General features: G+C 53.2%; 1 protein-coding gene across 10 annotated transcripts in view; it reads left to right on the top strand.

Moving 5' to 3' along the window:
- Positions 1-14,446, top strand: part of PLEKHA7 (pleckstrin homology domain containing A7) — a 211,352-nt gene extending 196,906 nt beyond the window's left edge. For 5 of the 10 annotated variants that reach the window (XM_070473429.1, XM_070473433.1, XM_070473438.1 and 2 more), the window contains 9 exons: positions 1,751-1,939; positions 2,024-2,141; positions 4,036-4,139; positions 4,636-4,836; positions 7,700-7,858; positions 10,051-10,184; positions 11,036-11,178; positions 12,760-12,870; positions 14,188-14,446. In XM_070473429.1, coding sequence (XP_070329530.1) covers positions 1,751-1,939; positions 2,024-2,141; positions 4,036-4,139; positions 4,636-4,836; positions 7,700-7,858; positions 10,051-10,184; positions 11,036-11,178; positions 12,760-12,860 — 1,149 coding nt within the window. In that variant the 3' untranslated portion in view covers positions 12,861-12,870; positions 14,188-14,446. Of the gene's footprint in view, positions 1-1,750; positions 1,940-2,023; positions 2,142-4,035; positions 4,140-4,635; positions 4,837-7,699; positions 7,859-10,050; positions 10,185-11,035; positions 11,179-12,759; positions 12,871-14,187 lie in introns of those variants that run through there. The other 5 variants (XM_070473431.1, XM_070473435.1, XM_070473430.1 and 2 more) reach the window with 4 other exon arrangements.
- The last annotated feature ends 4,525 nt before the right edge of the window (positions 14,447-18,971 follow it).

Below are 18,971 nucleotides of genomic sequence, written 5' to 3'. Positions count from 1 at the left end.
AGGCCTGGGAGCAGGATTGCCGGGATTCCAGCCCTTCCGTCCCTCTGGGCGGCCCACCCCCCGTCTGAGCATCCTCAGTTTCCTCTTGTGCAGAACACGCAGCATGAAATAGACGATCACAGAGGCTCCTCTTCACACTTGGTTGCTGTTGCTCAGAGGCGAGGCTTTTCAGCTTGGTTGGGCGTCAGGCTCACGGGAGAGGGCGGTGTAAAACCCACCTTCTAGTTGTGTATGTGTTCACCAGTTTCACCATTTTTTATTGCTGTTTCAGATTTATTTTATATTTATATTGTTTTATGTTTATTTTTGTGAATAGTGATATTCATCCTGTAATTGACATAAAGCATGAATATATAATTTAATAAATAATAAAAAAGAGACTCCACATTTCCTACCAATACTCAGACCAAGAAATAGGACTTGGCTGGTGGTCAGAAGCCCTTGGGCCTGTGGGTCCCTTTCCAGTGCAGGCTCTTTTCTCTTTCTGCCAGGGGTAACCACTATCTTGACTTTTCAGATAATTTCCTTGCTTTTTTGTTTTGTTTTAATACCTATATTTGTATCCTGAACACTTTACCCATCTATCATAACTGTATTTATTCTTTCTTATCTCGTGTCCTTTCAACATTATATTCGTGAAGTTCATCCCATTGCTGCGTGTAGCTATAGTTCTTTCATTTTTATTTGATTTTTTTAAAAATTTAATGTCTTTTACTTTTTTTATTAGACAACACTGTGAAAGGATATAAAAAAGTATGTAATAAAATGTCTCCCTTCTACCCTCTATGTCCAGACTTTCTGTTCCCTTCAGTCAAAGGCAATCAATGGTTTATGTTTATCTTTCCGGGGGGGCTTTTTAGGAATTGGTGATTCTAAGATCTTGTTCAGGGTTGGAAACCACTGATGCTCAGAGAGCCTCTGGGTATCTCGGGTAGGCGGCTTAACCTTCACACAGTAATGAAGTCTGTCACTCTAGAAGAATGCTGATAAACCTTTGTAAAACAAGCTTGCAGCTCCCTTTCCTAAACACTGAAAAAATCTGAAAACCAAAGCAAAATTAGGCTAAGAAAGGGGGAGTTTAGGAGGAGAGAGTCTAGATGGTCATTTGTCCCAGGAGTGGGTGTTCATGGTAGTCAGGGGCCAGGCTGTCAGGCTGTCAGGCCACAGCCCTCGGAGAGCATTGTGGACAGGGCAATTCAAGGAAAATAGTTACATTCATCCGGGCCCAGGGAGTGGGCTGCGGAGAAGGCAGTGAGTCACCCATCCTGACAGCCTGCTCAGTGCCTGGGTCAGGCAGGAGGAAATATTTCGTAACCATGCACATTTCTGATGGAAAGGGCAGGAGGATGTAGAAGGTCCTCGCTCAGATCCGCAGCCTGCTGAAGGATCCAGAGACCGTGCAGGGATGTGAGCCCGCTCCATCTAAGCCGGGTGGGGTGGAGGTGGTGGGGTGGTGACATACACAGAAGAGCGAGTGGAGTGAGAGCGTGGGCTCATGTCCTGAGATCTGGGTTGTGTGTAGCTAACACTTGGAAACCTGTGTATAGTTAACACTTGGAAGATGTATGAGTCCGAGGGAAGGATGGGCTTGGAGCAGAAGTGTACCCACCCTCACAGCTCAACCAGGGGAAATGTCGGCATCTTTGGGCTGAAGTGGTCGTGCCCACAGGCCCCAGGTGGCCTGCTCCAGCCCTTTGGGCCACTCGGCATCCTCTCACCGGGCACCGGTCGTGGTTTTGTTTCTGAGCAGGAAGACGAAGCACCTCCCAGGCCCCCGCTGCCCGAGCTCTACAGCCCAGAGGACCAGCCCCCGGCCGTGCCCCCGCTGCCGAGGGAGGCCACCATCATCCGGCACACTTCAGTGAGGGGCCTCAAGCGGCAGTCGGACGAGAGGAAGCGAGATCGGGAGCAGGGACAGTGTGTGAACGGGGACTCCAGGGTGAGCAGGGAGGACCCCTGGGGTGCCCGCTGAGTGTGGGGAGAGGGACCCGGGGCAGCTGTGACGGCCTCCGACTGCCCGCAGGTGGAGCTCCGGTCGTACGTCAGCGAGCCAGAGCTGGCCACCTTCAGCGGGGACACGGCCCCATCCTCCCTGGGCCTCGTGGGCTCTGAGGGCAGGTACCAGACGCTGCCAGGCAGAGGTAAGGCGCAACTTTCTACGGAGTCTTCCAGGGACCCCCACCGCAGCCACATCACCGCCCGCCCCCAGCCCTCACCCAGTCCGTGCAGCTCTTCTGCCTGCGGCGTGGGGCCTCCCCGGGGGTAGCAGCTGTCCAGGGCCTCTGGGCCATAGACAGGGCCCATCCTTCTTACCTCTGGCTCACATCCTGATTCTCTTCCTCTTTTATTACATCTGCCCCCTGGGAACAATGGTAATTGTGGTTGTTGTTATAAGCCCTTTATAGTCACTTAGTGAAGATTCATAATAATCCTGTGAGAGAAGTACTGTTGTTAGCCCCGTTTTTAGAGGTAAGAAAACCAAGGCCCAGAGAAGTGAAATAACTTGCCGATTAGCCACTAAGGGATAGAGTCGGAGTATAATGCCTGTTCTGGCCCTCGAGCCTCTGCACCCTGCAGGCTGAAATGTGGGCTGTCTGCCATCAGCTTGACCAGCTCGGGTCTTCCGTAGGTTTCCTCCTCATCTATGTCACTCTAAGACTCAATGAGTCCCTTCTTTAAACAAACACACCTTTTCCCTCCTTTGAGCCCTCTTCTTACTCTTCTCCCCTCTCCAGATGGGGATGGGAGCAGACAGACCCTTAGGCTCACACATGCCTCATTTTCCCCCATAGCCAGATTCTCTTCCTCAGAAATCCTTTTAAAGGGAGGCTGCGTGGAACCCCTGAGCAGGTTAACCACACTCCCCCCATTTGGTGGGAGGTCAGGTGCTTTCCTTCATAGACACGGTGTGGAAACAGGAGGCCACACAGCTGTGGTTCAGGCACCTGTGGAGTTATGTGACTTCCAGCCCACCATGCTGGCTAGGCTTGCTGTGGCCTGAGCTGGTCCCAGCAGGGGACTGGCTTTTGCTGAGCTGGGCCACAGCGACCCCTGGCACTGTGCCTGGGGACTCTGTTCTCTTCATTCAGCCTAGATGTGTTTGTCAATGGCGGTGTTAGGGGCCCGTGGGGCAGGACAGATCTTTGTTGCTCAGGAGTCTCTGGGCACTGCAAGACATTCATCATTCTTTTTCCCACGTGCTCAATGCTAGTGGTGTCAACATGATGCCCGTTTTCAGATGACAGGGACCAGCCTTGATAAGAATGTTGCTAGTGGACAAAGCTTGGACTGTGGCTCCACATAATCTTGGACAAGTTGCTTAACTTCTCTAAACTTTAGATTGTGCACCGTCACAGTGGTTAGGTAATGCTCCCTTGTAGGGCTTGTGGAACAAAATCTATATGAAACACATGGCACAGTGCTTGCCTGTTATCAGGCAGTACTCAGCGAATGCTTCAAGGACTCAGTGAATGCTTCAAGGACTCAGTGAATGCTTCAAGGACTAAGCGAACGCTTGGTGCCTTCTTCTTTCCCTTCTTCATTTATTCATTCATTTAACTAGGTGTTGAATTTGCCGACAGGCATGTTGACACTGTGGTTAGTGCAGTAACCGGTGAATATACTGAAGAGTGTAGGGAATAACTGATTCTGCCTGGGGCATTTAAAAAGGCTCCTCACAGGCAGGGCATCCAGGTTGGGTCACACAGGATGCATAGGAGTTCATCAAGAAGAAGGGTGTTCCTCGGCCTCTGTTCTTTCCTCCTGCCAAGTAGCCCAGTCTTTTGCATGTGAGGGAAGATGTGGGGAGTCCTCAGATCTTCAGGGACACTGTCCCCTGTTAAGGACAAAGGGCACCCATGAGCTAGCCCCTCATTCCTTATGTGGGGCCTTGCTCTTCTAGGCCCTGGGGAGGAAGAAGCATGGATTGTTGGCTGAGTCCTTGTGGTCCTCTCATGGGAGTGGGAGGTGATCAAGAAGGGGCTGGTGGCCTGTCCTCCTCACCACAAATCCACTCGCTTCTCTTTCCTCACTAAGGCCTCTCGGGGTCCATGTCAAGGCTCCAGCAGTCGTCCACCATTGCGCCCTACGTCACCCTCCGGAGGGGTCTAGATGCCGAAAGCAGCAAGATGACCTACCCTGTGAGTGGCCTTGAGACGTTCTCGAAGGGCTCACTGCTCCCTCACGCACAGAGGGAAGGGCTCAGGTGGACAGTGACGGGCTGTCCTGTGAGGTGGGCCCGGCCGCTCCTCAGCTCAGCATCCCTGCCACCACGTGCTTACGATGCCTTCCCCACTGCCCACCAAGAGGGGTATCACACCGCCCCCTCCATTCCCAAGGGCCCCTGCCCTTCCCCCTGCTCTCACCAGTGAGCCACACCCTGGGTTCTGGTCCATCACACGGTGCGTGTGTGCCCACCGGGACAGGCCTGGGCCTCAGGGTCTGCCTCTGCAGGATGGGTGCTGCCAGAGGGCCCGTGAGGGCTGGGTTGTTATGTCTCTGAGTGTGCTTAGCGGGGAGAGAGAGTGTGTGTGAGTGTGTGTCTGTGTGTGTATAAGAGAGACAGGGCTGAAGCCAGGTGGCCGGCCGCCCTCCATTCTCAGCCCAGCCGCCCTGTCTGCCCCTCCTGCCCCTCAGAGACCCAAGAGTGCCTTGGAGCGCCTGTACTCAGGAGACCACCAGCGGGGCAAGATGAGCGCGGAGGAGCAGCTGGAGCGCATGAAGCGGCACCAGAAGGCGCTGGTCCGGGAGCGCAAGAGGACGCTGAGCCAGGGAGAGAGGACGGGGCTGCCCTCGTCCCGCTACCTCAGCCAACCGCTCCCGGGAGACCTCGGCTCAGTATGTTAGGAGGGTCCAGGCAGGCGGGGCTGGGACAGGGAGCAGAGCTTCCCCGAGGCCCCCCAGACCCAAGCCCAGCTCACCCCCGAGAGAGTGGGTCAGAGAACGCCCCTTGGGCTGTGTGTCCACAAGCCAGGGCACGTAAGTGACGTGGTCAGAGGGTGCCCCGAACTAGAGAAAGAGTGAGGATGTCACGGCAGGAGCCCAGGAGCCAGAGGAAGCGTCCACGGTCAGGTCTCCAGTCGAGCTTGAGGGAGAGGCCCTTCTTCCTCATTCTGAGTCTCTCACCTGAACCCAGGACATGGGAAGTACAGAGTTGGAAGAGAAAGATGGTGCTATGATTTAAGGAGTGCAAGTCAGCCAGCCTCCCAAACCTCCAAGCAGGTGCCCTGGGGAGCAACTGAGCAGGGTGGAGCCCTACAGCCCTGAGGGCCGGGGAGTCTCCCACAGCTAGCGGTACCTACAGGCCCTGTGCCCCAGGATAGCCAGGCTGCCTGCTGCCCTCTGGTGGTGCTTCCAGGCACTGCACCCTGCCCACAGTCGCCTTAGGTCCCTTTTGGAAACATTCCATTGGATTTTTCTCTATTGTTTGAAATCAAATGTTTCCCTAGACCTCTAGCCTGACTGTTCTTTCCCTAATTCATTGCACAAGCTCTTTTGCTTTTAGCATTACCGCTCATTGCCTCTCTAATCCTGCCTGATTGTGTTTACAGAAGCTTCTAATTTGCATCCCCCATTCTCTAACTGGCCTGTGCTCCTGTTACCAGGCTTACAATAGCAGCTCTTTTCTCCATAGCCTAGCGAGCAGCTCTCCCTTGTGTGACTCACTTTCTGCTGCCCCCTTTATGCAGGCTTACTGACTCATAATTCACTTATCCCAAAAGGCGCCCCGCAAGGCTGAGCCAGCCCCACTGCCCAAGGGCGGTGGTCTTTGCCAGAGGTCTGGGCGTGATGAATTTATTAATGTCCATGCCTTATACCAGGATAGTAGACATGGACTTCAGAGATTGCACGTTTGAATTAATTCTGCCAAGTCTGAGGTGGTTCAGTTTTAATTCCTCCAGCCCCATCGGCACAATTTCTTATGGAAAATTTTTTTGTGTTCTAGTATTTTATAACTTGAACAGGTAGCAAGATACATTATGATCTGTATTCAGAGGGCCTCTTGGCAGCTGTTAGCTCAGACACCAAAGGGATAAGACCCAGCACACTCATATCCTGAAAAGCTGCAAAGCCAGTAACTTTTAAACTTTGTAAGTAAATGTCTTATGAGATAAAACTGACTTTTTACAACTGATGTCTCAAATGTAGAAAAATGATCTAAAAATCGTAACTTGAATACTTTGTAATTTTTTTCTCTTTAAAAAAGACTTGTGTTAAGTCTCTGCCTCAGCGCCAATAAACGTGTTGCTTAATGATGATGGATTGGCGTGGTTCTTCCCCAGGATACACTGTACAGTCCAGTGAACTCTTTCTGTCTGTGGAAGCAATCAGGCTGGGTTTATGTGAGGACTTGTCTCTATTTGGGGCATTGGTGAGCGTGTCAGAAAATGTGTGTTTTCTTTGTGAATCAATCATTAAATTAATTTTTCATCCCTGAATCTTCAACTGTCTAGTCCTTTCATACTTTAGTAGGAGGCCATCACCTGAGCGCGATTATGTTGACGTAGTCAGTATTGAGAGCTTGTGCATGAATGGGTGAAATGTGCTGTTACGGCTATGGGTTTGGGGCTTGGGTAAGCGGGGCTGGAGGGGACATTAAAGATGACTGTGACCACTCGAGGCTCTGTGAGATGGATGAGGTGAGAGGGAGGAGGCAGTCTGGGATGGAGACGTTTCTGCTTGGCTTCCGCTCAAGAAAAGAGAGGCTTTGAGCCCATCGCCTCCTCTCAGCAACCTGTTCAACATGGAGTTCTGTGGGGACGAAGGCCACAGGTGAAAGGCCCAGCTGGAGCCCGACCATTGTACTGGGTTTTAATTTTTATTTTATATAGGAGTATAGCAGGTTAACAATGTTGTGATAGTTTCAGCCATATGTATATGGGTCTCCATTCTTTGTGCTGGGATCTTAAAGCGGCTGAGTTAGAGTTTCCCTCTGTGAAGCTTGCTCTTTACAGAGTTGGAACTGTTGAGTTTGATTTAGCATTTAAATCTTACATGCTTTTGGCTTTTCTAACTTAAATAGATGCCTGGTACACAGCAGCTGATCTGCCTCAGAGGTCCTAAGCTGCTCCTGCTTGCACCTCCCCAGCCCCACTGTGGGTGCAGTATTCCCCACCCCTCACTGTGTCCTGTCGGGAATTCGCACGAGAGAGGATCTTGGCTATCCCACTTGCTTCCCAGGGCCTCAGAGGGTTTTGTTTTTTCCATTGTTTCTGAACTGGGACATAGGACTCCAGAACCAGGAAAGGCTTCCATGAGTTGTCAGGTGGCAGAAGCAGCAAACCCCTCCTCCGGAGCTCTGTCCTAGATTCTGTTTTGGGGTCACCTTCTGGGACCTGGGGGGGCTTCCTGTATCCCTGGGGACTATTGCAAGTCTAAAGTTGTGGATCATAGACCTGTGCCCTGGAGGTCTGAACACTCTGGGGCCAGATCAGAGAGACATGAGCAGTCTGGAGTCAGGCTGTATCAAAGGGGCAGAGGCCTTGTTCTCTCTGTCACAGAGTTTCAGCACACAACAGAGAGCATCCGTGTCACAGACCGCTGCTGCCTTCTTTCAGAAACAGTGTTGAGGTCCCTGGTCACACAGCTTTTCCCTAACGAGTCACAGACCCAACTTCCCAAGGACCCTGGTGCCCACAAGACCCACCCAAAAGGGCCGGTCAGGAAGTGACTACATTTCACCCTCTCATTCTGTTGCCAGTGGAAGCGTGAGCAGGACTTTGACCTGCAGCTGCTGGAACGGGCTGTACAAGGGGACAGAAAGGACAAGGAAGAGAATGACTGGCTGAAGGTGCAGGCCATGCCTGTCACTGAATTGGACCTGGAACCACAAGACTATGACGTGGACATCAGCAGAGAGGTGAGGGCAGGGGCTTCCTTCATGCCTCATTCCTTCTGAGGCATGGCCTTCAGACTGCAGCCTGACCCACCCTCCCAGGGGCACTGGGGATGTTTCCCTGAATGGGACAGGCTTGGCTTCGATGTGGCCCAGAGGATGGGTGAATAGCAGCTGGAGGTGGTGAGAGGAGTCCAAGCATTGTGATGCAGGCTCAGATCCATCTCTCTGTACCTGGGGGCAAGTCATGTAGCTTCTCCGTGCCTTGGTTTCCTCAGCAGTAATGTCGGTTGTGGTGAGGGTTAAGAGACTCAGCACATTGCCCGAACGATTGGCAATGATCAGAAAGCTATGAGCACAGGACCTGGCACGTAATAGGAATGTGATGAGGCAGTTGTTATTGTTAGGATATGTTCCCTGGAAAACCAGGAGTTGGTCTTGCATCTGGCTAGTCAGGCTAGTTTAGGCAATCAGACTTGAGGTGGGGGATAGGGGAGGCAGGTTTAGAAATCCCAGGTGAAATTTCCAGGTGTGGCAGAGGCTGGGAGACCTGAATAGGACTGGTCTGAATTCTCCTTGCGCCCTCTGGTGGCTCAAATACACCATGACCAGGCAGGCCCAAGAAAAGCAAGTAACCGCAGCCAGGAGTGTCTTTACCCGAGCCAAGAGAAAGGGAGTCAGTGCATGACAGACTCAGGGTCTGCAAGACATAGGGTGGTCTCCCGAGGCCCGTGTTGTGCCCCTCGTAAGCTCTGTGGAGCAGTGTGTATGGCTGTTGGGGTCACCTTTACGCACCCAGCCTCAGGCCTGGCACACAGCAGCTTTCTCATTTGCTGAGTGATGACTCTGTTGAATGAAGTGCACAGTAGCCCAGACACATTTGCGTGAGGACTCAGCCTGGCCTGAAACTGCATGAGAGGAAGTGCTCTTAACGCGTGAAGGAGAGATCAGTCTAGAGGGGGGCAGACTGACGCCTGTGGAGCACCTGGGTTCTGGGGTCCACTGGGCCTCCAGGGGTTAACAAGGTTAGTCCCCTGCCTTAAGCCCCTTTCGCATAGGCCTCTGAAGCAGCCAGAAGTCCGTGATTCTCAGATTCACAAAGGAAGCTTCCACAGGCTGCCTTGGCAGTGGGAAGTGCACTTTGTGGTGTCCTGATTAGCCTGCCAGCCAAGGGGAAAAGTCCTTCCTTATCTCTAACCTAAATCCCTGCTCCTGCAATGTGATCTGCATCCTTGCTGTGGATCTGCCTTCATTGGGAAAAACAGACAGGAGCTTTTTCTTGCCATTTTTCACCAGAATGGAAGGTAGGGGTGGGTTTGAATTCAAGTCCATTTTTGCCCTGGGTTTGAATTGACCTTGTCTTTAGGAGTTTCAGCCACCTCATTTAAAATGTACTGCTGTTTTCAAGGAGAAAAAAAATTCCCTAAGTTGTGTGAAAGTTGCCTTTAGCTTTCTTGGCCCAAGTAAGGTTTCACTAAGCTGAGGTTGCTGTTGGGTTTGTATGAGAGACTGGAGTGGCGGAGTGGGGATGTTTCCTTTTGAGAACAAGAGATGCAACGTGGCTGCCTCCTATCTGGGTCAGAGGGCCTTTTGTAGGGACACAAAACACTGTCACTTTATTTAATTCCTCCGCCCAGCCACCCATCCATCTGCCCACCCACCCATCTTAACTATCCAAGGAGTGTTTGCTGAAGGGCTGCTGAGTACCAAGTCTCCGAGCTAGACAGTGGAGAAACAATCAGAAAGCAGAGGGAGTGGCAGGGAAGGTGGGCGGGAGAGGCATGGTCTGGAGGTGAGGTTGGAAGGATGAGAGAGAGGCCCTGGAGCTCAGAGAGGAGCATCCCATCAGAGGAGAGAGCAGGGACAGAGGGGGGTCTGTGGGGCTGGAGAGATCCGCACAGGTCAGATTACATGGAGGGTGGCGTCATGGGTGACTGCTGTCCTCCTTGGGGCTTCTGGTCTAGTTATTTTGCCTTCCCCTTTCCCTTCCCTTGGCCAGTAGGAGGTGCCAGGTATGGTGGAAAGAGCATGGGCTTTGGAGTCAAACCTAGACGCAGATCCTGACTCCACAGTGAACTGCTGCCCCTGTGATGTTAACAAATACTTGAGTCTGTGGGCAGCTACATGTGCCTCCTGGTGGGGGGACAGGGTCAGGGAGTAGGTTTCAAACCAAACATCTGTGCCTCCCAACCACTGCCACCCGGTCCTTTCCTCAGCTCTCCAAACCAGAGAAGGTCTCCATCCCCGAGCGTTATGTGGATCTGGATCCTGAAGAGCCACCCAGCCTGGAGGAGCTGCAGGCGCGATACCGCAAAGCCGAGAAGATCCGTAACATCCTCACCCGGTCCAGGTCAGCCCTCACGCCACCCGAGTCCTGACAGCCTGCTAGGCCACCCCGGGGGTGTCTCAGCTGAACGGGCCCCGGACTGGGCAGGTCAGGGTGTGTGTGTTTTATCAGGCCTCCATCTTAGGCTCACTGTAAGGGGCAGGCCAGCTCTCAGCCCATCACTGACAGATCAGCGAGGAAGCTGGCCCAGGTCACCTGGAAGGTGGTGAAGCCTTCAGAGGGTCATGCTAGGCCCTCACCCCCGGATCTGTGTCCCGTGGCCCTGGCAAGTGTGGGGAGTAGAGCCAAGTGTGGTGGTGAAGTGGACGAGCTTAGAGATCGCCCCCAAGGATGGCGCTCCCAGCCCCAGGGCCTGTGTTCCCTCATTCGGACCCTAGACGTTTGGAGTCCCTGCTTTGGTCCTCAAATCAGAGCCACTGTTCATCTATCAAAGTGGCCTGTGGCCTAGACCAGAGCCAGGGCCCAGCCATGCCCTGAGCTGCCAGAGACCTCATCCACACCCCTGGAGGCCAGGAGGGGACCCCAGCAAGTGGCTTTCCTGTCCCATCAGCCCCTGTAGCCTCAGTGTTAGAGGTCCTCCCTTTCAGAGCCAGGTTAGCCTTTTCACATCTGGAGGGAATAGGAGCCTAGAGCCAGAACTCTTACCTTGAGGTCTGTGATTCCCCCAAGGGAGGGACGAAGCTGTGATTGGGCATTGGGAGAGGAGCATGTGCACCTTGGTCTGGAGAGAAAGTGCCCTGCTTTTATCTGATGCCCCCAGAGGGGTGAGATCCTCAGGCCAGGGGGACCCCCCTCTCCTGAGGTGGATGCCACGGGCGGGGAAGCCCACAGCCCGCTTTCTGGCCCTCCCGCAGCATGTGCAACCTGCAGCCGACCACCAGCCAGGACCGGAACAGTGTGGCCGACCTGGACTCGCAGCTGCAGGAGCAGGAGCGCATCATCAACATCTCCTACGCCCTCGCCTCGGAGGCCTCCCAGCGCAGCAAGCAGGTGGCAGGTGAGGCCACGGGGGCAGCCTTAGAGGCTGGGTCCCAGCCCCTGCTCCCTGGGTTCAAGGCCCAACCCAGCCCAGCCTGTCAGGAGTTGGTGGGAAAGCAGGTGTCAGGCTTAGAAATTGAAGAACAGTGGTGTTTGCCCTGTCCCTTGCAGGACATGGAGGGGGCGGGGGTGGTGGCGGAAATGGGGAGCAGGCCGGGCAGGGGAACTGGTGCTCATGGGTGTTGGAGGAAGGAGGTCTGGGAGAGGGCGTGCGGCTCATTGTTAGACCTGGGAGCGGTGCTGCTCTTCCACTCTCTCTGAGATGGCCAGTTGAGAACAGGCTTTTCTGGCTCCTGAGCTGAGGGGTCAAGGCTTAGATTTTTGGCCTCACCAGTAAGGGGCAGGAAAGCCTCTAGTGCTTGGATTTCTTGCTGGGACGAGGCAGAAGGGACCCCTTAACCCTCCTTGGGGTCTCTGCTTTGGTCCCCAAATCAGAGCCACTGTCCACCTATCAGAGTTGCCTCTGAGTGGCCTGTGCCAGAAAGCAGGAATTGGAAAGTGGGAGTTTGTTGTCCAGTGGGGGAAAAATGTACCACAGGATGGGAGGTTGTGTGTGTGTGTACGTATATGTACGCTTGTGTAAAAATGGCTTTCTCTCTCAGGAGTGTATGTGTATTTGTGTGTGTACATGTACACGTGTGTAAAAAAGGCTTTCTCTCTCAGCTAGAAAAGAGACTCCTGGCTCCTGTCCCCACCCACACGTGGCCTGCCTATGTGAGCCTCACAGTTCTCCCAGTGCTATTTTTCTCCAGACGCAGCGGCCACTGCATGTCTAGGTGGTGCCCTTGGCCAGGTGTGAGGGGTGGTCATAGAGTGACGTGGTGTCACAGTCCCCACCAGTCCTCCAGCTCTGGCCAAAGGGTCTAGAAGTGACCGAGGGTGGGGCCTGCCAGCGCCTGCGGTGGTGGCCCTGGGGAGCAGAGCTGTATCAAGAAGCCGTGGGATGACGGAGGGCAGGGGGAGCCTGTTCTCTCTCCCCCAGCTCTGGTCCCGTACAGAGTCCCTGAGGTCCCTGCTGTCCTGACTCCCCTGAGGACATGCGCGTCAGCTGAGAGGGCATCCTTGTGGGGGAGACAGCGGGCGACTCCCCCAGGCCCATCCTCCGGATGATCCTGAGGGTCCCTGAGGCCCCCGCATGGTGGTTTTGAATTCCCCGCTGTGTCCAGGGGTCCAGCGGGGGCACCTGCCCTGCCGTAAATCACCCTTCTCTCTGGCCTGCGCTTGCTCTACCTGTGTGGACGTACTGTCCTTGGCTTCCTCCCCACCAGCAGGCGAGTGCGCCCCAGGCCTCCCACCCTGAGCCCCGCGATCACTCCCCCGCTGAGCGGCCGCCTCTGCTGCAGCCTCTCCTCACTCTTGCTCCCTTTCTCCAGGCCCAGGCCAGGCCCCAACCGGCCCCACGGGCGTGTCCCCCAAGCCCAGGCCACTAGTGGCGGGCGGTGGGGCCCACAGCTCCCCGGCCCTGCTGAGTGGGGCGTTTGGAGCTGCGGGAGCAGACGAGGAGCCTAACACACCGCTTAATTCCTGTCTGCCCGTCTAGCGCAGCAGCTGGCCCTCCTCCCGCCTAAAGCCCCCCTGTCCTCCCGGACCGTGCCACCTTACCCCCCCTTAAGCAACGGACTCCACTACACCTTTGTCTAACACCTTCCAAGTAAGAGCCCCCGCCTGGCGTCGTGGTCCCTCTCCTGGCGCTGAGCATGTCCCCTCCCTGCTGCTGAGGCGATTGCAGTACCACCTGTTGATGCTTCCTTCCAAGGGCAAAGCGGCCGCTGGGGAGACCTCCTGGGCTGGTGGGCAGCAGGGGGGCTGTTGGCTCTTAGGAGCTCAGTGTTGAGTGGCTCCGATACAGGAGAGCCTGTGAAATCTCAGGAACCAGAGCTGCGCCCCTCCTTGCCCAGCTGTCCTTCCTGCGGGTGGCCTAGTGCCCCAAGGGACCGGTGCAAGCCAGATGGGTTTTCCCTCTTGTCCCTCTATAGTGTTTATGGTTGACATTGCTGAGCACTGGCAATAACCCCGTGGGGATAGTCGCCCCATTTTACAGGTGAGGAAGAGGAGCTCAGAGCCCGTGAGGGACTGGCCCAAAGAGTCGTGGCTGTGGGTGTCAGAACCAGGGTGGGGACCCTTTCCTTATGAGTCCTCAGTCACCACCTGTGGGCCCATCTGGCCACCCCAGGAGCTCTAGGTGTTTGGAGAAGGGAGTGCAGTGAGGGCTGGAGGTGTGTGGTTGGGGCAGAGGCATGCTCTTGGGTGGGTGTCAGGAGGAGGTCGGCCTTCGGCCAGGATCTCAGGAGGTATACAGTAGGGGCCCTATGGCTGAGGAACCCCAGGGAAATGCTCCAGTCAGGTATTGGCTCCAGAGGACCCTGTAAAGGCCACAGCATCCTCTGGGGTCACAGGTGGGGTGTGTGGTTTTCTCCTGGAGATCTGAGTGTCCCAGGCCACAGAGAGGCTCTGTTCCTCCCAGCTTTTGGTGCCTCTGTGGCCATGAGTAGGCCTCCGATGCTCTTTTCAGAGCCCATCCACATTTCCTTTTACCCTTCCAGCATCCTCAGCAGTCCTAGGAGATTGGTGCGATCACCCTGTGTTTAGATTAAACGAACAAGGGCCACGGAAGCTAAGCAAGTTACCCAGAGTGACTCAGCAAACGGAGGGCCAGGCCAGAACTAGAACCCAGAGCCCTCTTTGCTCAGGCCTATGGCCCTGTTAGAGCAGGGACCCAGTCTCAGGGCCAGTGTGTGTCTGGCAAACTTCCTGGAAGTGATGGGGTGGAGAAAAGGTGGGGCACCCATGATCCTAGAAGCAGAGGGCCCCCAGCAGCGGCCGCATTGCCCTGGCCCCTGCCCGGCTGCACTCTGTCTCGTTAGCCTGCCATTCCCTGTCCATGTGTGCGCACACAAGCCCACCACCTGCTCCCCAGAGTGGGCTGGGGTCCTGCCAGCCCCTCATTGTCTCCTCCGCTTTTTGCCAGCCCAGGCAGTGACTGACCCGTGATCCAGCACACAGAGAAGTCTGGAGCCAGGGGCCAGCAGAACCAGTTTCCTCCAAGAAGATGGTTCCTCCTTCCGCAAAGGAAACCCCTTCCAGCTAAGCAGGGGTTCAGCCTGGAGGACGGAGTAGCCCATCAGCTGTGGGGCGCCCACCACAGGGCGAGGTCCTGACACCCCCGCTTGTTTTAGTTCAGACTCCTCTTACATGTTATAAAGGCACTTTTGATACACACTGCACAATACTGATGCTGTATTTTAGAATCAGGATATATTTTATAATGTTCACCTCAAGGGCTCAGTGGCCGAGAAGGTGAGGATGCAAGATTTTGGAGCTGCACACATAGATTCAGGTATCGTGGGGTGGTGGGTGTGGGTGGGGCCGCAGGGCAGGGTGAGCAGAAGCCAGTCCAGCATCTGCTGAATGCAGGCAAGCTTGGATGGGAGACATGCTTCCAGTGGATTCCAGTGTGGGGCTCATTGGCGTGCTGGCCAGGGCAGTGGTCAGTCAGCCGTCCCTGACCCTGCCCGCCTGAGGGCCAGCTCTGGAGGGTGAAGCTCCACCGATACGGAGCCCAAGTCTGTGCCTCGGCCTTGGGTCTGCCTTAGGCCCAACAACGTGTCTAAGAACTTTGGTTCCCAACCCGCCCATGAGGTTCTCTCAGCAAAGGGCTCTTCTCAAAAATAACAAAAGTTTGCTTTAACTAAAAAAAAGAAACACAGAACACTTTGAAATACAGAAAAGGCAAGAAGAGCATCTTCAACTTGTATCGTAAGCAATAAACATCACACCGGGTGGCATCTACCTGCAACTCCCTGTGTCCACACTAGGCTGTGATAGCGATCCTGGGACCTTTGCAGCCTGCCCCTCAGAACACAGGTCAGTTTCCCAGGACTTGGGTCAGTGGCCGGAGGGCAGGCAGCGGGTCTCCACCATCTCTGATGGCCAGCAGGGCCACGATGGCAGGACGATGACTTGACTTCCAGCCTAAAATGGAGAAGGGGCCACTAGACCAGGTGCCGTGTTTGTGGCCCTTTAATATGAGTCAGGAGCTCATGATATTCTGCATATAGAAAATGAGGTTGTAAAGGAAAAAAACAAAAAACCTCCATCGGGTAGAGCCACACTTTAAATGAAAATTGGTCTTTGACTATGGTCAGAAAAATAATCTAGAATATATTTAGAAGTTGCCGTCTATTTTTAACTAACTCCATATGCTGCCAGTATCGACTTCATGACATTTGCCAAAATAAGATTTTATTTTTGCCTTTATAAGATTTTGTTGGAAAAATGAAATGAGTATTTTGCAAGAAAAAATTAATTTAAAAAAAAAGTGTAATGGTTTGCAAAAAAAAAAAAAAAAAGAAATGTGATGTACAGATTAAAGTATTAACCTGGTTCACTTCCTGCTTTTTGCTGGCTATTTTCCATGAGTGGCCTGTGTTAGTTTTTTCTTTCTATTTCTTTGGAAAATCCCCAGTGTCAACTCTTGACCCTGCAGTGTTCACCTATGAAGTTTCTCCTGATGAGTTCTTGACACTTGATTGACATTGGAGGTCTGAGAGAGGAAGGCCTGTGCTCTCAGGCCCTTGGCTGGGCTTCAGCAGCTGCTCAGGATGGTTCCCCACCCCAGCCCACCCAGTTGAGGGGCTGCTGGGCTGCGGACACCTGTGTGGGGCTGATTTGGCAGGCGGACTGCAATCCCATACAGCGGGAGGGACCCCACAGGCCCTCTTCCAACCCACACGCTGCCAGGTTGTTCCAATGAGGTGGGTTAGTGACGGACCATTGCAAACTGGATTTGGACTTAATTCATTTTGACTTGTGATATATGCTTGAAACAGAAGGCAGGAGGCCAGTTCAGTTTAGGGGTGCGTGCATGTTCAAGTTGGTTGTTAATGGCAGTTTATCTTTGTTGCCAAGAAGAGCACCCGCGGTGCAGAGTGACTTTCTAACCAGTTAAACTGGAGAGAACAGATTCCAAAGCTTTCAGAAGAGGGGACGCTGCTGCTTTTTTAGCTACTGACTTTTAATTTTAAAATGGAAAGTATTCTCCGGTTTTAAGCATTACTTGGAGATAGCTCCATAACAGATGAAAGGGAGGCTGGGGTGCGAGGGGTGGGGTGGTTGTGCTGTTGTGCTAAGTCGCTTCAGTCATGTCTGACTCTTAGTGACCCCATGGATTGTAGCCCGCCAGGCTCCTCTATCTACAGGATTCTCCAGGCAAGAACACTGGAGTGGGTTGCCATTTCCTACTTCAGGGAATCTTCTCAACCCAGGAATGGAACCCACGTCTCTTACATCTCTTGTATTGGAAGTTGAGTTCTTTACCACCTGGGAAGCCCCGGTGAGGGGTGGAGGTGGTGGAGAATTTGTCCACAATTGAATGCAAGGCAAGAAAAAAAGGTATAGAAGGTAGAGCCCCCCCATACTAGGTGGCCACCATTCTCTCAGCAAAAGCATGTCAGAGGTTTTCTTACTAGCTGGTCCCACGTACGGTCCTGTATAGGAAGGAATATGGTGACTCCTAACTCTCTTCTCCACTCCAGCGGGAGGAGGGGTAGCCTATTCTCTAAGAATGGCCCAAATTTCAAACAGCATGACAGGCCCTCGACTCAGACCCTACAAAGAGCACGGATGGTTGGAAAAGGCACCCTCCAGCTCCGTCACGTGTGAGCAGGCAACATGGCCTGGCCCCCTTCACTGCTTCCTCGAGAGGACTCGTTTCCCAAGGTAAGATGTGGCCATCTGCGAAAGGACTGGCTGACCAGGGACCCTCCAGGTGGGGGCCATGCTGGAAAACTCCATGTGGCCCAATAGTTTTGACTTTACGTCTTTGCAGGGGCCCTGGGGGCCTGAGCAGAGTTTGAAACGATGGGATTGCTTGTGGTCAGCAAAGGGAGCCTGAGCATACTTCCGCACCCCTGTTGACACCTATTCCTGACTTTAACCCAGGTCCAGTGGAAACCTAGGATATCTTATTTTAGCTAGAACCAACAAGAATGTTTTAGGATCTAATATGAAGTAGGGGTTGAGAATAATTGTTCCTAATCCCCACTTGACCCTCTGAACAGCCCAGATCCTCACCATGTCCAGGGCATTGTTTAGTTGTGTTTTTTTTTAACTGGAGGATAATTGCTTTACCATGTTGTGTTGGTTTCTGCTATAGTACAACGTGAATCAGTCATAAGTGTACATATACCCCCTCCCTCTTGAGCCTTCCTCCCAGCCTTCCATCCCACACCTCTGTGTCATTACAGAGCACCAAGCTGAGTTCCCTGCTCTGTACAGCTACCTCCTGCTAGCTATCTATTTTGTACATGGCAGTGTATATACATCAGTGCCACTCTCTCAATCCCAGGGCATCGTTTAAATGATTGAGGCTGAGGTGTATATACATCTGTGATTGTGCATGAGGTCACATCAGTGCTACTCTCTCAGTTCCAGGGCATCGTTTATTTATTTATTTATTTATTTTTAAAAATAAAATCCAGAGCATCGTTTAAATGATTGAGGTTGAGATGTATATACGTCTGTGATTGTGCATGAGGTCAGTGTGCCCAGACTGATGTGGATGCTGAAGGCAGGCCTTTCGTTTGCTCCCCTTCATTCATTTTTTTGCCTGCCTTCATGTCTGGCCGAGGGGCTGGTGGTGGGATCTGTAGCTCACCCCTTCTCCCTCTAACTTGGCCACCTTCACTTAAGGTGGGTTTTCCAGAATTTTCCTGGCTGTTGTTAGGTTGCAGCCTAAGGCCAAGGAAACCTCCATCGGCCCAAGGTCCTCTTGGGGATGGAAGGCTTGATGGGGTGGAGTGGATGTGGACCCTGACTTAGCCAGACAAGAGCCCGTTTTAGACTTTGGGAGTTCCCCCAGCCGTAGTACAGCGCTCTATGGCAAATCCTTTTGTGTTCTCACCAAGGGTGGGAAAGAAGCAGCAAATTATCTGTCTAATCCACAAATCACCTTTCTGAGACGAGGCAGGCAAGCGCTGGGAGTCCTTTGCCTCCAATTCAGCATCAGATGCCGGGGCATAGGAAGGACTTTGCCCATGTGGGTTGCATGCCGTTATGAAAAGAACAAAGAGACAAGGCTGGGGAGGGGAGGTGGATGTGAAAAATGGCAGCCCCTCCCAGCCCGGTAAACACGCCATTGCTTTGCCGTCTCCACTCCAAAGGCTACCACTTTCATTGCTCTCCCAGCAAAGAAACCTTTCTTCAGAGCGAGTGGCGGGGTACAAAGGCAGAGTACAAAATGTGTGCACATCACAGTCCCTGCAATTCTGTTTGAACAAGCATATTGATTGGGTCTGACCCTGTTACATTTTTTCCCTATTATTTGAAAAGGTGCATCTAAGTGTAGTGAATTGAACCAGTGGAGCTGAACTTTCCATGAAAACTTCTCAAGATATTTCTTCAGTTCAAAGCTTTTGAATTTTAAAGGGCATTTTTAATATGAGTCTGTTGAGTATTCTCTGCCAAAGCCCAACAAGGGATGTTAAATGCAGATGAGGCTGGAGCAAGGGTGCACATGGGGGTGGGCTCGCCCACCCTGTGGAGGGTGCAGGTCGTGGTTGGAGGGTGTGGACCAGCCCAGGAAGGACTGAGCTTTGGGGAGAGAGGCCGAGTCTGTGGAGCAGCACACACAGACCCTAGAAAGTTTCTCTCTGAGCTCATTGGGGATTGCATAGGACACAGGGAAGAGGTTTCCCACCTGAGCTTCTCAAAGGCTTTTTCATGGGGTGCTGAGGAGTATTTGCTAAGGGGCTT

This window comes from Odocoileus virginianus, chromosome 10 (assembly GCF_023699985.2).
Source record: "Odocoileus virginianus isolate 20LAN1187 ecotype Illinois chromosome 10, Ovbor_1.2, whole genome shotgun sequence".
Classification (NCBI taxonomy): Eukaryota; Metazoa; Chordata; class Mammalia; order Artiodactyla; family Cervidae; genus Odocoileus; species Odocoileus virginianus.
The sequence above is the reverse complement of the archived record's forward strand: the minus strand, read 5'-3'. Positions and strand labels throughout refer to the sequence as shown.